Source organism: Peromyscus maniculatus, chromosome 1, assembly GCF_049852395.1.
Source record: "Peromyscus maniculatus bairdii isolate BWxNUB_F1_BW_parent chromosome 1, HU_Pman_BW_mat_3.1, whole genome shotgun sequence".
NCBI classification, from domain to species: domain Eukaryota; kingdom Metazoa; phylum Chordata; class Mammalia; order Rodentia; family Cricetidae; genus Peromyscus; species Peromyscus maniculatus.
Window position 1 is genome coordinate 174,710,234 of NC_134852.1, and position 21,965 is coordinate 174,732,198.

Sequence of the window (21,965 nt, forward strand, 5' to 3'; positions counted from 1 at the left end):
TCCAGTCGTGACCCTGAGCCTCTGCTTAGCAGCTTGTCAGAGCCAGGATGCTCATTAGAACATCTTTACTACCTCCAGCCTGGCTCTCCTGACCAAGAGTCTACCTTCCCCTTCAGTTATAGAGAGGGTCCAAAGGGAGAAAAGAGGCCAAAAATTATATCCTGGCATGTATCATCAAGTATCTATTAACACTACTTATTAAGTGGTAATTGATAGAATTTCTTGGTCTCTGCAGTAATAACCAGAAATCTCTAGTTTTTCCCTGAATAGTTGAAAATCCAGTGTCACTAGAGCCTGGGTCTACAGTATAGGAGAAGGGAAGGTTGAAGCTGAGCCCCTGTGTGAGAGAGATCGCGAATGTCAGAAGGCTGAAGCTGAGTCCCTGTGTAGGAGAGATCGTGAATGTCAGTTAGGCTGACAAGTATTCTGCCTGTGTCAGGGCAAGAACTTGGGCTGATGCAAATCGACCCAGAATATCTAAAACCTCAGATTTTCTTCTGATAATTTACCAAAAGGAGATTGTAAGAAAAAGACCAAATTCAAGGTGTTTTTGGAATCCATTCGATTAAAGGCAGTGGTAGCTCACCACTTTAGATTTCACCAAATGGCAATTTTACTTGGCTTGGACACGTCATTATATTACACACATCAATCTAGGATATCTTTATGAAACTAGCATTCCCTGGCTTTTCCTTTCTGATTAAATGAGAACTCTCCATCAGGCTAAATCCAGTCTAAGGGGTCCTCTCATGGCAGCCCACAGCAGGCACACATGCTTTGAGGTCTAGCTAATGGAGGTGTCACTGGGTGCACTGGGATTTCCACACTGCCAGGCTGCTAGAAAGATAATTTGATGCTGTTCGCCCTGGAATAACATCTGACATTTAACTGTGGCCTTGCCTGATGAGGCCACCCAAAGCACTTTTCTCTAAAGGAGCAGATTAAAATGAGTTTGACATTTATTTTTTTAAAGTAAACAAGGAACAGAAATGATTATAAAATTCCTAAAATATGATCAAATGATATAGGAATTTAGCATCCTCTAGGGAAAAATTTTTTTTATAAAGTTCTTGTTGCAATACACCTATTCATATGTAACTTTGCACTTATTCACACAAACTACAAAAAGAATGGTGGTGAAAGGTGTGTGTCCCAGTAGGATGGAATGGTGTCTGTAATACATGCCAGCTTTTTGTGGAGAGCATTTCTCCTTTCCATTGAGATGAGTCTTATAAAAACACTGGTCCACGAGGTAAGGCAAAGCTTTGTGAAAAGCCAGTTGGTTAAAAGAGATTAGGGAGCCGGGCGGTAGTGGAGCACGCCTTTAATCCCAGCACTTGGGAGGCAGAGCCAGGCGGATCTCTGTGAGTTCGAGGCCAGCCTGGGCTACCAAGTGAGCTCCAGGAAAGGCGCAAAGCTACGAAGAGAAACCCTGTCTCGAAAAACCAAAAAGAGAGAGAGAGAGAGAGAGAGAGAGAGAGAGAGAGAGAGAGAGAGAGAGAGAGAGAGAGATTAGGGAAGTCCAGTTGGTTAAAATTAAAATTAAATTGGATTTGAAGTTTGCTATGTGCCTATGAGGTACACACCAATTTAAATCAATTTATGACAGTGAGGTTTTTATAATTAGAAGTAAACACTCATGGCTGTGTCGTTCATACCCTGATCCCTTTACTACCATACTTGGCAACCACTCTGAAAGATGGCCTTTGCATAATTTTTATCTATGGTGGTACAGCCTCCCCTAATAGACACTTAAAACGAGAGAGGGAATCTGAAGTTGTTCCAATCTCTGGTATTTAAATAATGACATGGAAGAGGGGTAAGAATACTAACATCCTACAATATGTAAGACAACTTCCTATGAACTCCTGGTTCCCAGCCAATGGCATCCCTTAGGATGTTTGAATACATGTAAAGGAAACATGCATTGCTGTTTGAAAACATGTAGAAGAAACATCACTTAGAAATAGTGCTGAGGTGAGAAATATTTAACAATCTTTAAGGACGTTGAAACCCTTAAAGCCCTAATGCAAGATGGATGTTTGTGGGAAATTCTCTGTAATATCTAACTTCATTAGTGCTGAGGATGAAGCTTATGCTTTCCTAGAGATGACCAGTGGCATCTCTGTATTAGAACCCTTGATGCATTTGGAGTCAGGGAATGAACCTGAGTTGACCACTGTGCCATCATGGCTGTATAAAAGCTGCTTTTTACTTGAAGAGACACACTGATTTGCCCAACAGGCAGAACCAGCCCATGATGTAAATCAAATCAGAATTTCCAATTCAGCAGCACCCGCTCCTAGACCATTGCTTTGGATGTTTCAGGCCCGGTGATTCTGGTGCTCCAGGCTGGGAGCTCTCCTGTCACAGCCTTTGACATCCATAGAAATCCCACAGTATACAGTTGTCAGCTAATATGAGGATGAGACAAAACCCAGAAAGGCAATTGCTTTACCTCTGAGGCCCTGGCAAGCTCACTCTTTGGATGACATTGCCCAGAGAACATTCTAATAAATCAGGGTTCTACCAGAATAGATATCAGATGTGAATACACAAAAATACTAATTTTTTTATCTATAAATTACTTAGAATTATTCTAGAAGTTAGAGTCAGGGAAGCAATGTAAATCTTGAGCGAATGAGTAATTCATGAAGCAAGCACTGTGAGGCAATTTTTCTAAAAAATTTACATTGTATATCTAGCAACTAGCATATATATTTCATATCCCTAGACTATAGTAGATCACATATATATACATATATTCATATTTTCTATTATTAAACTATGGAGCCAATTCTCCCCGAAAGGTTACCATAAATCAAAGAACCTCTTGAATTCATCAATACACTTATCAACATCACTAACACCGATGGGCAGCAATGCTAAGCAGTAGTCACCACTTGGATATGAAGGACGTTTAGTAACCTACCCAGCTACATTGTTGTAAGAAATGTGAAAACTCCAGATGTCTGAATTTTTTTCCTAATACTCTGAAGAATGACATTGGAATGTTGATGAAAACTGCATGAAATCTGTACATGACTTTTTGCAATATAGCATTATTTTCATTATGTTAAATGATTGTGTTACAGATGCTACTATCATCTGCATCTTCTTAAGATTCTGTTTTTCAATGTCTTGAAGTCTTCACTGTAGAGGTCTTTCACTGCCTTGGTTAGGTTTATTCCTAGATAATTTTTTTTTTACTATTATAAATGAGATAGAACTCTGAGCTCACTATTGATATATATGAGAGCTACTGTTTTGTTTTGTTTTCATTGAGTTTGTATCTTGCAGCATTATTGTTTATTAGTTCTAAGAGTTTTCTGGTAGGGTATGCACACTCTTAAGTACAAAACTGTTTTGTCTACAAATGGAAATAGTTTGACTTCTTCCTTCCCTAGTGTTATCACTTTAAAGTCCTTCTGTCTTATTTCTCTAGCTGAGAGTTGAAGTACTATTCTGAATAAGAGAGGTTTGAGTAGACATCCTTGTTTCATAACCAATTTTAAAAGAAAGTTCTTACCACTTTTTTCCCATTTGGTATAATGTTGGCTATATGTTTGTTGGATATAGCTTTTATTTTTTAAGTTATGTTAAATTTATTCCTAATATCTCCAGGACTTTTATCATGAAAGCTTGTTAGACTTTATCAAGTGCCTCTCTTCATCCAACAAGATGATTTATGGTTCCCGTCCTTAATTTTATTTCTATGGTCCACTATATGTATTGATTTGCATATGATGAGCCAATTCTGTATCTATGGGGTAGAGTCCACTTGATCATGATATATGATTGTCTTAAAAGTGTTCTTGATTTGTGTTGGGAATTTCTGCATCTATTTCAAAGGGAAGATTGGTCTGTAATTTTTTTTTGTTTTTCTTTTGTCTTTACCTGGTTTTGACATCAAAATAAGTAGTTTCATAGAAAGAATTTGGTAGTGTTCCTTCCCATCTCTTCTGTGGAACAATTGAGAAGTGTTGGTGTTATATCTTCCTTAAAAATTAGATGAAATTCAGCAGTGAATTCATCTAGTTTATGCTACTCCTGGACATATGCTCCAGGAGATCCATATCCTATCACAGAGGTACTTGTACGCTCATGTTTCTTGCTGCCCTATTACTAAAAGCAAGATCAGAAGCAGCCTAGATGCCCATCAACAGAGGAATAGACAATGACTATTTGGTTCATATGAGCAGTGAAATTTTATTTATGTGCAAAGAAAAATGTAATTTGCAGCAAATAGATGGCTCTGAAAAGTATTGTCTCAAGTAAGGTGGTGGAAGCTCAGAAAGAGACCACATGTTCTCACTCATGTTTTTATCCAAGTTTGTAATGTACACATGTAATATCTAAATGAAGAGGAGACCAAAAGAAATTAAAGGGTGCTAAGGAATGGGGACAGGGCAAAAAAAGATACATGTGACGTGGAGGAAAGAAAAATGCACTCAAACACACTTTGTTCCAGAAATACCATCATGCTACCTAATGCCTTTTGTGTTCTTTGCTTTCTGTTACTGTGATAAACTACTGACCAAAACCATCTTGGGGAGGGAAGAGTTTGTTTCATCTCACAGTCTACAGTCCACCATTGAGGAAAGACCAAGTAGGAACTCAAGGCAGAAACCACAGCAGAATGCTGTTTATCGGCTTGTGCCCTCTGATTTGCTCAACTGCTTTTCTTATTCAGCCCAGGCCCACCTGCCTAGTGATGGTATGGGTAGTACCCTCCAGAATCAACTAGCAATTAAGAAAGTGTCCATAGATGTGCCCATAAGCCAATATGGTTGAGGCAATTCCTCAGCTGAGGCTCCCTCTTCCCAGGTTGTAGCTAGAGTTTTCCTGGTCTTGCCTGGCCCATGGTCAAGACAAATCTCTCTTACCCCCAGTCCCGCAGCCACTCAGACCCAACCAAGTAAACACAGAGAGACTTTATATTAGTTATAAACTGTATGGCCATGGCAGGTTTCTTGATAACTGTTCTTATAACTTAAATTAACCCTTTTCTATTAATCTATAAGTTGCCATGTGGCTTGTGGCTTTCCGGTATCTTAACATCTGCTTCTCATTGTGGCAGCTGGCAGCATCTCTCTGCCTCAGCCTTTGACTTCCCAGAATTCTCCTCCCTCTTTGTCCCACCTATACCTCCTGCCTGGCTACTGGCCAATCAGCACTTTATTTATTGACCAATCAGAGCAACACATTCAGAGCATACAGAAGATCCCACAGCATGAGGTAACTCTAATTTGTCAACTTAAAACTAGCTAGAATCACCAGGCAATAGTGGCACATGAATTAATCCCAGCACTTGGAAGGCAGAGACAAGAGGATCTCTGTGAGTTTAAGGCCAGCCTAGTCTACAGAGCGAGATGCAGGAAAGGCACCAAAACTACACAGAAAAACCTTGTCTCGAAAAAAACAAAACTAGCCAGAATGTGTGCTAATTTTAAATTTTTAGTTATTTTTTTATGGCAAAAAAAGTTGTGTGTGTGGGGGGGGGGGTGTCTTAGCAATTGGCACTATGAATAAAGATGGCCTATAGCACAAACCTCACAGATCACTTTTTCCTGATAAATCTTGTTGTAACTCACAACCATTGGTCTTAGTTAGGACCTAGGCCCTGCTCCTGTGACAATGACCTGAAGCAAAGAGGTGTACGTGGGATCAAAAATGACTATTCCTACTTACATGTCATTCTGAACACAAATCCACAAATAATGACAGCATCATGGATGGTGTCAGGACTCAAAATCCTTCTTTGGTTTGCTCTACATCACCATTCATGTGGTTCCCATCAACACATGTACATTCTAGCCAGAATGAATCAGAAAAAATGAACAACTCAGCGATGTAAACAAATCCCTCCTCCACCTACACCCACCCACCCACCCCCATAACACACACACACACCTTAGAGGCTCAACAAAGTGATACCATTTTGGTTTATATTTTATATTCATCTTGTGTCACCCACTATTTATAGATATAGACTTAATTCAGGAGATAGACAGAAAACTAAAATGTTATCACTAGGCAGGGCAGGAAAACTGTTGGGAGACAGCTGGACCTTTAAAATCAAACATTCCATGTAGCAACTGGCTATTGGCTGGGATTGGCCTATGAATAGAGCATGTCTGTCATTCATAAATACCATGCCTGCCTTACCCAGGATGCTCACTGGGGAAGTTACTCTAAATAGTACCTATAACATAGGAGTCAGGTTTGCTCTTTCCTGCCTCACCTTTAAGCTTCTTAGTATCATATGGTAGAAACCATATTGAGACTAAGCCATCCTACGACAACTAGACTACACCTCAACCCTGATTTAACCTTGTAAGCTAACTAATCCAAGAGAAGATCCTCTTAGTTTCAGAATAATCATCTATACTGTGCAATGCATAAATGTGTGGTTACACATTAAGTAACATTTTAAATAACAAAATAGTAAAAATATGAAGGCATATGCTGTGCTTCTATAACATCTTATTCCTAATGGGGACGACTCAAAGATGAATCCCAGAAAGCAATTCTCATGTAACCTACACATGGCTATGTGTCCTGGCAACAGGCAGGAGAAGACCAGAGATGCCTTGGCCCTCTGTGAGAAGGAAAAGAGAATTATATTAATGAAGGAGAGAAGCCCATTCTTTGACTCAGTGGAGGGAATCTTTGAGGAAACTGAAGAGAAGATGAGGAGGTGTGCTAACACCTCATGTCAGTTACCCAGGCTTGCTTTCTTACACTTGAATAATCCTGAAGTAATAACTAGTCATTGTACAGGATAAAGCCACTGGGAGATGGAGTGCTGATGAAGCCATCAGAGGACTAATAAACATATAAATGGGTATGTCTGCTAATGACAATTACAAAAAAAAATTCTTTGGCTATAATTAATCTTCATGACTAGTTCACTGGGTTCTTTGTTTTAGAGATCATATACATGTCATTATCAACTCAACCCTAATTTTTCCTTTAATTTTTAACTTGCATTTTCAGCCAGACTTAAGTGTTAGATCTATATGTAGATGCAGTTTCTGTTCGAGCTTAGTGAGTGAACAAATCCAGGGTGTGTGTATCACCTTATATATTTAATGAAGCCACAGCAAGAACTTTAAAAATAAACTTTCTCTTTTCTCTCTTATACTCCATTGTTTACAACAATGTCTTTGTTCCACTCCTGGCTGTGTATCCTTTCCCACTATCATTTTATAAAAATAGCTTGAGTATTCCTTATCTAAAATGCCTGTGTTACAGATTTCAGAAAACTGGGGCTATCAAATTTTCAGATTAGGGATGTTTGATCAATACCAAAAATTGTAAGTATTGTGACTTTCACTTTCATAGGTTTCTACAGAAAACAAATGCTTAGAAATCCCATTAGAAAAAAAATAATTTCAAAAGACATCCAAATAAAGGATATATTCACAGCTATGACAAAGAGCCAATTTCCATAGTATGCAAAGTATTTGTAAATCAAAAGGAAAAATGTGTAAAACCCTATTGAAAATTGAACAAAATATATCCATAGGAAGGTCGTGAGGAAGAAAATAAAGATTTGACCATCAACAAATGAAAAAGTTTTATTGATCAAATTGACAAAATCAAAAGTCAAGATAATCTAATGTCAATAAATACCACATAAATAAGAAATATATGTGTAAATATAGAAACCCTATTTAGCAGATACTCTGCCATTCCTTTTAAGTGTACAAATCCTTTGAGTCTACAATTTCACTACTAGGACTTTATTCTGTATATTTTTACTATAATATTGCTCACAGTAGCAAAACAGAAATAACCTAACCATTACTCAATAGTTCAAAAAATTATAGAGACATGTAGTGAAATCCTCAAATTATTATAGATAATGAAATAGTTCTATTTGGGCTTGTATAGGAAGCTACATAGAGGTATCTTTTAAGATATCTAAAGTTATCTTTTAAGTCAAAAGTCTATTCTATAATGTAATTGCTTGCTTACTATAATCACATTTTAACATTTTATACTCATATGCTTATACAATAGGCCTAAATATTCTAGGATACTTAGGATCCTAGATAAATAGTACTTCACAATGAACCAGGTGGGAGACAAAAGACAGTGATACCTACACTTTTTACTTTTAAGACTTTTTGATGTTTGTCTAAGTCAGGGGGTTTAGTACTATGGTGAAAAACCATGACCAAAGCAACTCGGAGAAGAAAGTATTTATTTGGGTTAAGTTTCCATATCACTTGGAGGAAGTAAGGTCAGGAACTCAAACAGGGCAGGAACCTAGAGGCAGGAGCTGATGCAGAGGCCACAGAAGAGTGCTGCTTACTGGCTTGCTCCTCATTGTTTGCCTGCTTTTTTTCTTTCTTTCTTTCTTTCTTTCTTTCTTTCTTTCTTTCTTTCTTTCTTTCTTTCTTTCTTGCTTGCTTGCTTGCTTGCTTGCTTGATCTCTCTCTCTCTCTCTCTCTCTCTCTCCCTCTCTCTCTCTCTCTCTCTCTCTTTCTCTCTCTTTAGTTTTTGGAGACAGGGTTTCTCTGTGTAGTTTTGGTGCCTGTCCTGGATCTTGATCTGTAGACCAGACTGGCCTCAAACTCACAGAGATACGCCTGGCTCTGCCTCCTGAGTGCTGGGATTAAAGGCGTGCACCACTACTGCCCAGCTCATCCTTCTTTCTTATAGAACCCATGATCACCAGCCCAGGCATGGCACCACCCACAATGGGTTGGGCTCACCCCCATCAATTATTAATTAAGAAAATGCCCTCCATCTGGATTTCATGGAGGCATTTTCTCAGTTGAGTTTTCCTCCTTTCAGATGACTCTAACTTGTGTCAAGTGGGCATAAAACTAGCCAGCCTGATGTTGAATTTTACAGTAAACAGAGACAAGTTTTGCCAAAGAGGATATGAATAAGCTTTTGGAAGTAGTCCCCCTATGCCTGTAACACAGGACTTTGATAACTTCCTTTCCTGCACACACACACACACACACACACACACACACACACACACACACATATATACCATGTTTTAAAAATAGGTGTTATGTATGAGGTGTGCAAAGTAGAATTATAAGACACATTTATCATAAAACCATCTCACATAGTTCCCCATCTCCTCCCTATGATGCATTGTCATAACCTACTCATTTGGCAAACTTCCTAACTACAGCACACCACTGTCTACTGTAGTTCTCATGTTGTGTGTCTTTTTTAAATTGTTCTTTCAATTGTTGTAGCCTTTAGCTCTCCTCTCCTGGTTCTCCTACCCCAGCTTTAGGGTGACCCCCATCATACCTGGCCAGGAAATGTGAACCTGCATCAAAATACCTCTTCCCTGATCCATGCAGTCTTGGCTTTGCCTTAGGAGTGAAGAATCAGCAAACGGTCCACTCAGGACACTTAAGGGAAAAGAGGCTGTGACAGACACGCAAACAATAGTCTCAAGTCACATATGAAGGTTTTATAAAAATGAAAATCATGGGGCCCGTGTAACAAATTCCATGCTTGTGTTTAGTAGTAACTAAAATCAGAGCCCAAGTCATATTCCCGCTTTGGAGTTGGCAGATGACAACATGGCCTAAACACGTTCCCAGTACTAAACTATAAATAGATGTCCTGTTACAGAGGGGAGACTGGAAACACTCTACATCTGTGTCCCTACCAAGAGGAAAATGCGGCAGCCCAACAGCTAGTCATTTCTCTGTCATCACACTCCTGGGCACCCCCAAAGTCCAGCTCCCTCTCTCCCCATTAAGTTGCAGCCCATTTGGCAGATGTTTCACGTTCAATACTCTCCATATGCTCACCATAGCAGTGTCTCCAATACACTCTTTACCTCAGTATAATTTTAAGACATTTCCTATGCAGGCAAAATGTATACTGAATTTCTTTACTTTTTTAAAACGTGGCAAAACCTACTGTCATTTTAAAAACAAACAGTGATTATGACGTTCCATTTTCCCATGACAATGCTTCTTTGGGGCTTTTTTCTTCACAAATTTGCCTAAGTGCCCACACTACATAAAGCACTGTAGGGGCTGCAAGGTACAGCAGGCATAGCTTTGTGCTTGAAGAACTTAGTCTTTCAAAGAAGTCAACAAAACCTTGTCATTTACAAGGACTAGCTGACTTAATCCCGACAACAGCCGTTCTTCATCGGTTCCTTAGTAAGCCAACTGAAGTGCAGAGGCCAGGGACCGGACCACAGAACAGAGCGTTACTGAGTGGCAGACCCAGGAAGTCTGTGTCTGAGCCCACACCTGTACCAACCTGCTCCAAAGGGCTGGCCATGTGTGCAGAGGTGGTGCTACAGAACAGCAAGAGCTCCGTGACCTTTGTGATACACAGTACAGTGGCAATTCAGACAAAACCATTTCTGGGTGGAATATTCATGGGAATGCCTGTCAAGCAAGATTTGACAGGCACAATGGGGGCAGCACACTTACACGCCACGCAGGCAAACATGTGAATTTATGAAACCTGTTTCCTTTCTCTTAAGTCTCATCCTCTAATGGCACAGAGAAATTTTCTGGGGCACACATGAAGGAGAGCATGTGAACTCAAGTTAGTTTCTTAGAACATAAAAGTCGTTCAACTCATAAGGAGAGGCATATATGCTTCACTCCTTTTACTAACAGAGAGTCTTAGGGAGAAACTAAAGGAGAATACAGAATGAGAACATAAACAGTGCAGTGTGTGTGTGTGTGTGTGTGTGTGTGTGTGTGTGTGTGTGCATGCGTGCGTGCACACACATGCCACACAGACATATAGATGATCTGTAGGCCTCATCTAGCTAACTGCTTTCATTCTCTATATAGAAAAGCCACTTAGAGAAAACCAAAGGTTCTACCTGAATTCACAATGAATTGACTTGATGGAGCTTCTACCTGGACCCAAACTACACACAGCTTGTCGTTCCCTGCTCAGCAGCATGTCACGATCTTAGTTTGAGGGATAGTTCTCTGTTTGGTACAATGCCCTAGGAATTCAGAGGGAAAAAAAAAAAACCTCTATGCACCTCAGCAACATATACCAACACGGCGCTTGTGGAATCAATGTTGTCTCAGGACAAAATCTTTAGTCCTTCATCCCCCCATCTTCTCACTCATCATCTCTCTGCTGTGTCCTGGGGGTCATTAAGGAAATAGCAAGACAACCATGGATGCAATCACTGCATCCCTTTGCCTTGACATTCCGGTTTTTAACTACTACCACTCTTTGCCCTGCCCTTTAGCACAGCATCCTTTGAGATTTTTCTTCATGAGGCGTTCATTTATCTAGGGAAAGAATAAACTGAAAATACCAGGACATGGTTCACTCCAGGAACAATGTAACAAAGCCAGATTTATTTAATTTTAATACACATTTATGTATTGCTCAGTTCCATCCACAATACTTACACTAAATACCTAGGGTGGGGGTATATAGTTGCCATCTATTAGAAGTTTTGCTGATAGTATTAACAAGTGGTTTGATGGCCACACACAATTGTAAGCTAAATTTGCATCCTCAGAAGCACACTAATCATGGATACTCTGGGAAATGTAACATTGTTAATTTTGGATTGTTACCTTATAAACAGTAGAGAATCTAAAGGAAGCAACCCACATCCTGAGTTTCAAGGGACACTGCTTTGTGGTTTTCTCATTGTGTTCCCTGTTCTAACAATGCAGTTTTATCAGAGGTGGACATAAGGAATGGCTCAGCGATGACCCATGAAAAGAGGCACAGTGCCTCTGACCAACTATCCATCCCTACCCAGCCAATGGTCCCAGCAACTGCCACAAACTGGGGCTTCTCTAGAAGTCTAGCTCAATCCTAAGGAGCTGGGGTCTGGAATTCCCTTACATGCTGCTCTAGGGTAAGGGCATCAGAAAGACAAATACAGACTTGCTACCTTAGGCCTAGATTTGAGAGCAGATGCTGTTTGAGCCGCCTAGCCAAATGCTGGCTAACTTAGCCAGTGAGCAACTCGCCAGACAGGATCTTAACCATTGAGTGTCTTTCCCAGGTGGGAGGCAGAAAAGCCAGCTTGGTAGGAAACTTGACATATTGAAATGACTGTGATACCTTTTAAAGACAGAGAGAGGGGGCATTGGGGAGGCAGATACTCCCCTGGCTAGCCAATGAAAGAGTGAGAAAAAGCAGAATGAGAATCCTCAGTAAGTAACATTGTTCATGCTTAGTAACAAATTAAGTAGATTAGCATGTGACCAGCTAATGTAGCTAATTGTTTGACAATGGAATGTTTCTCTAAAAAAAAATCACAGAAATGTTTCTAAGACAGAGGCATGAATCTGCTTCTTGTCCTGTCCTAGAAGACACAGAACTGAAAGAGTATGATTATCAGTTTACCTGATACACCAGCAATCAACACTTTCCGGGTTTTACCAAACCCTGGAATAAACATGTAATATGAATGTATCTCAATCCCTTCACTTCCCATACCTATCCTAGACTAGAGCAGGAAAAAATATGCTTCCTTCAGCAGAAGGCATGTTGATCTTATGAATCTGCTTGTGTTTGGTTTTAAGAAGTCTGTATGATACTTCACACAGCTCTGCATGTGTGGCGTGGGTTGCACGCACACAGACTTACACAAATCAGGTGGTCCATCTGCTTTAATGAAATGTGTATCCAACCATTGGGTTGTAGAAATTTCAAAGCTTTTGTTTTTTGACAGGATGCCTGCCGTTTTTCTCTCTTGACTCCCGCTTGTTTTACTCATTTTGGGGTACTTGCCAATTAGACCCAATTGGTAAGTATAATTAACAAGAACCTTGAATTTCCTCTTAAACCCCAGCCAAGAAAATTAACCATAGAAACTATCATTTCTTTTAAAAAAAATTCCTAACCATGTCACTCTCCTGACTGCTGCTCATCTCTTCTGAGACATCCATCCCCACCAGAGCTTAGTGATCCCTTTTTACTTGTCATCCTGAAGATGCCACCTAGAACAGCTTAGCAGCATTCTAAGATACGACTAAAAGGAAGGAAGCATTTACTCAAGTCTCAGATACGATGCAAGACATTGCCATATATACTGTCTCATTTAATACTTGACAAAGGTAGAAATCACATGGCTCTTTATAGTTATAAAATGATATCTCAGACAGATTATACCTTTAATCTCATATCCAACTACTTGGGCACCTGGGTATATACCTAGGCTGCTGTGATTCTCAAACTTTTATGCCCCCTTCTATCCACATGCAAAATATTAGCTCACTTAAGAAGAGGCTCCATAAATGCCAGCTACCTTTGAAAGCTTGAGAGCATTGTTTCATTCCACACCTAGTTGAGGACTCACTCTGTTCAGGACTCGGTTAATGATTGCTTTGAATGAGTCATCCATGAGGATTCAGGGGGGGAGAGAATGCTGGTCAGTGGCTAAGATGCTGGAGAAACAGCATGAGCAGGCAAAGGAGAGGGTGACTAAGAAAGGGCAGGCGGAGGCAAGCGGAGAAGCTCCTGATCGTGTACATGGCTACTACCGTCCTTCTTCATGTGACTCGTGGACTTCCCTTTGTCATCCTATGCCTGAGAATATATGAAGGAGGCTGGGAAGGCAAAGGGACGTTCAATTGTCATCACTGGCATCTTTTTTGATCATTGCACCATCATCAAATGCATTAGGATAACCATAACATGAAATTTTTCATCACTGAGCCCATAACTTTCCCAAGACGGGGGGTAACAACTCTATACATAATAGAGCCTTACCCAGGGAAGTCAAGAAATGAGAAAGAGTGAATTAGACTCTCACATATTATCCACCCCAAGTTCAAACTCTGGTAAAAGAGACTAAGCTTCCTACGAGCAGGTCGCATGTATATCAAGAACATCCTAGTGCCTTCTGTAGATGCTCTGGTCTGTTCAGACCAGTCACACAGGCTTTCTTCTGTCTCAACCAAAGGCCAAGACTGAGTATAGTTATAAGTACCAAGTCATAGGCAGTTACTGAGGACTGTGATGACTATGCCATTTTTCAAATGCTCTCAACGGCCTGGGTTATTCAAAATTTCCTCTGCCTTTTAGAGGACTTTCTATCTAAAGGATAATTAGGGGCGGGGCATAGTAGTCTCAACCCTGACTTCTCTCCATTTGGCGAAATGACTTGGCACAAGTTGGTTGGGTAAAACATTGGCCATCCTTGTTAATTAAAAGTCACTTTGAAAATCAAAACAGTGAAGTCAAAACAACTTTGGAGAATAGAAGAAATATTAAGGAAAATGGTCTCTTGATGTTTGCCTGTCTTGTTCATCTGACCCTTTTCCAATCAAACTAGGATCCTTCTCTTTGAGAAAAGGAAATTTTTCACTTTGGAATTACTTGTTCAGGGATGGGACAGTTCTTTTAAACAAGTTTGACCAGGTAATCTGCCCAGTTCAAATGGGATCCCCTAGGCACTTTTCCATGGAGTGAAGAATGGTGAGAAATCTTTGCAGATTAGAAAGATTTAAGTTGGAAATAATTGATATTTTTGTTCTCAAGATCAGCCAAATTTACTTCTGCCGGCCAGTTAAATAGATTCTTTTCATGATAACAGGACCTTTCTTGTTTCATTGCTAAGTGAAAGACTCTCCATATTATTCTTGTTTCTTTCCTAACTTCTTTTTCCCACAATGCCATAAAGACATTCTAATCCACTCATTCCAAGATGCTTACAGTTTCCTTGAAATAATATACCCCATTCGGTATGTTTTGTCTCTTTGTGATACCTGCTGAGAATCAACCCTCTCCTATTACTAATGGTGACATTCTTTTAATCTCGCAGCCTATGAATCTACCTTTCAAGTACTTTCTTTCCTTGATGAACCTCATAGGTCCACATTCCTCACATCTTCCACATCTCCACTTTACTCTCTAAAACTCTCTGGTAGCACCTCTTGGTCATTAGTGATTATGTGTCCATTTCCCTGCTCAGCTGCCTGTCACCTGCAAACTCTGAGACTATAGGAAATAGAACCTGCATCTTAAGCATTTTTATCATCCTGAGAACTGAATTCAGTCCCTGGCACATGCAAGTGGGTGACTGGTAGACCACTGTTGTACATGGCAAAGCTTAGTCTTCCTAGCCTTGTCTTTAGCTTTGGTTTCCAGCCTGATGTGACGTACAATTGGAGGGCTTAGACAATGTAGCCCAGAAAGGAAAAGACAAAGAAGAAAACTGAATGGGAAGGTGTATACGCAAAGACTGCCATGAGCACCATGACTGGCACAGAAGAAGAAAGTCTAGGGAATTTGAATGTGTTCCTATTCTATGACGATTATTGTTAAACCATTTCTAACTAATGCATTTAGAAGGTTAAAAAAATCGCATTGGCCAATGCCATCATGGCTTTGGTATTTCTATTTATACAGAAAAGGAATTATCTATTGATTTCTCCCACTGATCCAAAGCAATAGTCACCCGTGTCTTCTTTTCAGTCTAGATTAGGATCAATTCATTTGGTAGCAATGCAAAGCTAACTATAAAGTTAGGCAAACAGAAAATAGATGGGAAAACTTGTGCTGACTGGTGCTTTTCTGCCATAATCATCAACTCACAGTTAGATATATTTAGAGAAGAGATGGTATCTCATTCCCTAGGGGTCTCAAAGGAACGAGGATTGAAACTCCCATTTGCTGAAGATGGTTAGAGATGAAGAATTCAGCACAAGCCTTCCAAAGTCCCTTTTGAGGGTTGTTAAAAATTTGTTTAATCCCTGCAAAACATTGTTTGATTTCAAGCTCTTGAAATGAAAGAATCTAAAAAGCAAAATGGAATCCATATAGTTCTGAAGAATAAAATAAGGGTCCAGGTGTCACTAATGAAGTTATCATTGTTTTAACAATAAAAAAAAATGTTTGAACCTTAAACTCTCAGCTCATTAACCACTTAAAAAAAGTGAGGAAAATATGAGATTTCATGCCTTAATAATAATAGACAAATAGGCAAGGAGCAGATCCTCCCCCCCCCCCCCAAGTCTCTTTTGGCACCCATGGCTGAAATAAAACAGCACTCTTCTCTCACTGAACAGGCTGTCCCTGTTCCACACTGGAGGCCAGATTTCCAAACTCAGCAGAGGTCTACATGCCACAGCCCAGCAGGCAAACACTCCAGTCCTACAGCACAGGCAGCAGAATCTGCAACCGTAACAAGCCTTGGCGTCCCTGGGTCCACATGGGGATCTGTGGGCAATTCCTGCTGCAAAGAAGCAGTGTGGGAGGGGGGGAGACTAGGTGTTGCCTGTGCCAGAACAGGGAGGGTGCAGATTGAAGAGTCAGCTTTTCTGGTCATCAAACAAATCCGAGCTGAGCCCTGCCTCATTAGCAGCCTTTCTTCCACCCAGAGGGAGAACACAGGAAGTGGGCACCGTCTGTGCTGCCCATTAGGATTTGTTATGAAATCCTGGGGGAGGCTGGGGAGCAAGCAGCAACTGAACACAGCATGCCTGCATGAAAAGTTCCCTGCACCCCCGTTTGCCAGCCTCAGAACCTGGCCTGTTGAGACACAACCACATTTGTTTTTCTCTGTTGATTTGTGTGTTCCCATTAGTCAAATACTAAGAACTGTTGCAGTATGAACTGACGTTCATAAACTTAGATACATTGGAAATGTCGCATGATAACATTTTCCTTAATTCAAATAAATTTCAACATCCCCTCCATATACTTTTTGTTAAGTTCAAACTTGCCATCAATATTAGTCTCCTCATCACCCCCAACTGTGTCCTATTTAGTTGTTTTTGTCACTGTGAGAAGCATTTGAGCTGGACACAGTAGTACATCTTGGAAAGCCGAGATGGCAAGCTCTTGGGTCTGAGAACAGCCTGAGCTATAGAGCATGATCCCATTTCAGAAACACAACAAAATTGAAAAAATCAACTTAAAAATGAATCAATTTTGAATGCATAGTTCCTGAGTGATTAGCTGTATTGCTTTGGGCCCCATGATAAAGCGGTACATTATTGTAGGAGTCATGATCAAGCAAAACTGCTCCCCATGACTAGGAAATGGGAGAAAGATAAGGCTCACACAATCCCTTTCAAAGGAGAGCCTGCAAAGATCTAAAGAGCCCCTTTTTATTATGCTTTTTATTATTTCCCCCATGTCCTAGTTAGTGCCATTCTGGAGACTTTAATCCATGCACTTGGGGGAATCACATCTGTAGCACTCCTACATGCTCCCCAACTTTCACTCTCTCCTGCTTGCAGACAACTTAGGAAATTGAGGAGGGGCTCTCAGTTCCCTCACTCAAGGTGCCATGATACAGAAGTTATCCACATCTGTCCCATCACTCTATGGTGGGCCACTCTGGCACTCCTTAAGACATGTGGGGAATCCCATAATTTTAACTAGAGGGGTGGGGAACACATGAAGAGGCAGTGGGAGTTGGAAAAAATGAGAAATGAAAAGAGAATAAAAAACAGGACTTAGGGTAGCCCTGATATCAGATATCAGAGAGATAAAAGGAATTACCCAAGAGATGGGGGTGGGGAGCAGCTAGCAGGGTGGGAGCAGTCCAAGGTGGTGGACTGTCTGAAGTCAAGAAGAATGCATTTCCATCAGTGGGATGGGCACTAGGCTCCTATGGCTCTTAGCCAAGTAAGAAGTCCTGAGAATCAAACCAGCTACTGGGCCAGGGAGCTGAATCTCTTATCCTGGCCCCACTATTATATTCTTCCTTACTTAATACCTGGCCACACCTGTCCCCGTCAAAGACACTCCCCTCTCTTTTATCCCCTTCAGGGCATGAGTTTGGCCATCTAGAAAGCTTATCTTCAAGTAATTTTGCTTTTAGCAGCTCTATAAACACCACAAACCTGCCATGAAGTAGGAAGAAATATACCCAAATGGCTCTTTGTGAAATGAGGAGAGGGAAAAACAAATGAAAAACAAAATTTAATTCAGAACTCCATAAATTCTCCTAAATGATGAAATACATTAGTAAGTGTGTCCTTTGCTTATAAACAAACACCAAGAAGAAAATGCAAGTATACATGAAAAATTTAACTAGCACAGTGAAACTCCTATTAAAATGGGGGAGTGGATTTTATACAGTCCTAAGTAGCCATGTCTAGGGGCTGAACTGCTAGGGAGTTCATCTGCCAACGAAAGCAGTATACCACTGAAAGTCCATCAACACTGGGCTCATACATCCATGTTTCCAACTTGGTCATTCCCCAGTGCACACTCAGGATAAATGAACAGATCTTTTCCTTCTATGAATTTCTTTAGCACATTATCTAGGCCCAAGCGTGGGCAAACTGTAGCCCCGGAGCCAAATCTAGCATACCATCTATTTTTATAAATAAAGATTTACTACAACATCCATGCTGTGCTAAAGAAAGTATCTCTGGATGGTTCTATGTCACAATCACCAAGTGGAGTCCTTTAAGTGGGTCCATCCTGCCTGCAAGGCTCAAAATACTGGCTTTTCTGGCCCTTTAAGGAAGAAGTTCGCTGGTGGCTCATCATGCTTTAAGGTAGACTCCTGGGAACAGTGTGCATGGTTTCTGCCTCACCCCATTAACTGTTCCTTTATTTGCTTGAGTGGGCCACATCTGAGATGTCAGTTGGTTTATTTTGTTGCCTCCCCCTGCAGCTTAGGCTTAAGCCACTGGCTCTCAAAGTGTGGTCCCTGGAACAACAGCTGCAGCATCCCTGGAAACTGCATCCCTGAAACACAAATTCTCACTGACTGGAAACTCCCAGGGAGGGGCAGGCTGTGCTTTCAAGCAGTGGCCCCCCTGGAGGTGATTCTGATGGGTTTAGAATAATAGCCTTCGTCCCAGCACAGACCCTGGCATGAGATTTCCACACACCCTTTCTTCTGATTATTTTCAACTGGGCAAATGACTGTGTACATGAGGATTTCAATTTTATTATTATTATTATTATTATTATTATTATTATTATTATTATTATTTTACAACACCATTCAGTTCAACATAATAGCCACAGAATCCCCTGTTCTCCCCCTCTCGCCCACCCCTCCCCCCAGCCCACCCCCCATTCCCACCTCCTCCAGATCAAGGTCTCCCCCGAGGACCGAGGACCGGGGATGACCTGGTAGACTCAGTCCAGGCAGGTCCATTCCCCCCTCCCAGACTGAGGAATCTGAAGGCAGACATCCACGGCTGGGCCCCTGGCGGAGCACTGGGAGTCTAATTAGTGAGTAAGAAGAGGGTTTATATGAGCGAGAATTGTTGAAGCCAAGGTTGGATAAAGCACCGGGACAAATAACCAAATGAATGGAAGCACAGGATCTATGAACCAAAGGCTGAGGGGCCCCCAACTGGATCAGGCCCCCTGAACGGGTGAGACAGTCATTCGGCTTGATCTGTTTGGGAGGCAGCTGTGCATTGGTGCCAGGTCCTGGGCTCGTTGCATGAGAGGATTTCAATTTTTAAGGCAGTCCTTAAAGGACCACGTTCTTAGTTAATAAAAATCTGAAGATAGCCCTCCTTTAGATAATAAGGTGAGGAGTTATTATTGCAGCCACACGGATTTTCGGTGCCAGCAGCTACAAAAGAACTTTTCACACAAACACAGAATAAGATAATAGGATTAAATACCTCATGATTGACAGCTCAGAGAACCTACTGAATACCTCTGGGCCATAACTTTCTCCCACCTTCTCATCATCCTACTGGGTGAGTTTAAATGAGGGTGTGATGCAGCATTCCTCTGCAGAAAAGATGTAGCGGGGGACTTATCTCCAGTACCATCAAGTAGACCATGAGAAAAGCTTGGAACTGATATCTTCCCCTGAAGGGATTGGCACAGGTGCCTCTGTATTGTTGTTGTGTTCCTTTACTTAATGATCAAATCCTTCTCTGGAGAGTCGTCTCTCCTTCTGCAGATAGAGGAATAGCCCTGACAATGAACAGCTGTGTTTAGAAGGAGCAGGAAACTGAACCCATGAAATGGGGCCCTCAACCTCGAACAAACCCAGGGCCTCTTTTAAACACCCCAAAATTGCTATCTACTTTTAAGAACTAACTTGACCTTGAGATCATAAGTGTGGTAGAGCAACTGTACATGACAGTTTGTCCAGAACTAAGCTGTTCAGGTTTATAGCTGGAATACTGAAGTAATTATCAATAAGGACACATACACATACTTGTAAACATGCTCTGATTGAATGGCAAATCAAATTATTTCTTTAGTGTAAGACAGCACTTCACTACAATCCCAAAGTTCACAAGCAGCCTTGTGTTGACTCATTTGTAATTACCTTCATTAAAAAGTGTATTAGCATCATTTGCTTGTAAAAAGCTATGATGATATCAAGAAAAACAAATCTCATGCAAGGAAAATTGGTTTTTGTTTTTTTGTTTTGTTTTGTTTTTTTCACTTAAAAGTAGATTTACATTCCCAAAGTGGAACCAGAGGCTCAGGTTGTCTCAGTGCTGCTGCAAAGTGGACACTGGAGCTGAAATGATAGTATTGTAGCTCGCAGTATTAGAACTGGAAGTCCAACACAATACACCCAAATCTTGACAAGAACCATAATGAGATAAGGGCACCACAGCCAGGCAGATGAAAAGTAAAGTGTCGTTTTCATTGATGACAATACTGTTGAAGATAATGAGGTAGTGTGGGGGGCGGTCAGTTCCCACATACCCCACCAGTCAAGAAACAGGATCTGCAGCGCTTATCTTTACCTAGGTAGCTGACTGACATTCATCCCCCAATGGAAAAGAGGAAAGAGCTAAAAACTCATCAAAGGACTTTCAGAAACTAGCCCTCCCTAGTCAAGAAGCAGACCATAGAACCAGGCATGATGGTACACTCCTGTAATTCTGAAACCCAAGAGCAAGAGAATCATGAATTTGAGTCCATTCTCAGCTACCATAAAAACTTATCCTAAGCAAGCAACAAACAGGATGATTAGAGGTGGGTATGCTACAGTAATGGTGATAGAATCCCCCAACATGGAAGCATGAAACTAGAAAAACAAATTTCCTATAATATATTCTCATAGTTTTCCCTGGAGTCATCAGAGATTGAGCAAACTGGATATAACTTATAAGTGAAGAGATAATCAGAAAAAAACAATTATCCAATTTTGTGCTTTGGGTCCAAAATCAGACCCACAATTGAGGATCCAAAGTGATCTAAATAATAATTGATCCAAGATAACCAATACCTTTCCTTAGTCTTGTATCTAATAATGGCAATCCACTATTTTAGTTGTTTTGATACCTTCTTGGTGAAGGTCATCGCTAGTCTACTGCTAAAACATATCAATCAGCTCAGTGGGAAGACATTTTGGTTTCAATTTCAGTCACATAGACTCTATTCATTTCAACCAAAGGAAATAATGGCTTCGCAGACATCCTTCTAGCAAGGGGAAGAATGTAAACCTTTGCTTACATCTCTCTCCCCAGTGGCTGAGATTCTTTGTCTCTATAGCTGGATCCAATCCTGAGAAAAAGCACAGCCTCCACTTAAAAGTACAGATAGTATTTCCATCTCTAAACATTGAAGCTTTTCCAATATAATCCAGATGGACAACTACAGTAGGAGACCCGCCCAGTGGTCTCTGACCACTGCTGAAGCCCTGTAGTAAAGGTCTGGGATAGGATGCCATTAGAGCCACCAACATGGCTGCCATCTGCACTTTCAGCAGGATGCCTCAGTAGTGTTGAGGTGTGATAGTTGCAACTCTTAGTATGCCCCTGTCCCTTCATCTGTACTGGTCCAAGGTGTTGTGCATTTCAACTTTATGTTGCAAGCATTTGTTTGAACTACCTTCTAAGCATGAATTATTTGGGAGCCAGTATGTTAAGATGAGTGTCAGGAATCACTGTCAAGGAGCTTATAATGTAGGGGGGGAGGGAATCAACTTTCATTAAACCAAAGCAGAGTAACTGCCCAAAGACATTTTTTAAATGAAGAATGGGACCACAAAGGCACAGAAAATTAATGCTGCCTGAGGGGGTTGGGTAGGGGTTAAGAACTGATAACGTTTGAACCAG

The 21,965-nt window shown here is 40.8% G+C and overlaps 1 protein-coding gene across 22 annotated transcripts in view; it reads left to right on the forward strand.

The window, feature by feature from the left end:
• Trpm3 (transient receptor potential cation channel subfamily M member 3) overlaps positions 1-21,965 on the forward strand; it is an 848,188-nt gene that overhangs the window by 616,927 nt on the left and 209,296 nt on the right. For 7 of the 22 annotated variants that reach the window (XM_042261850.2, XM_016003870.3, XM_006985380.4 and 4 more), the window contains exon 7: positions 12,677-12,751. The exons of the other annotated variants lie outside the window; for them this stretch is intronic. In XM_042261850.2, the coding sequence (XP_042117784.1) occupies positions 12,677-12,751 (75 nt within the window). The remainder of the gene's footprint in view (positions 1-12,676; positions 12,752-21,965) is intronic. 22 annotated transcript variants of the gene reach the window in all.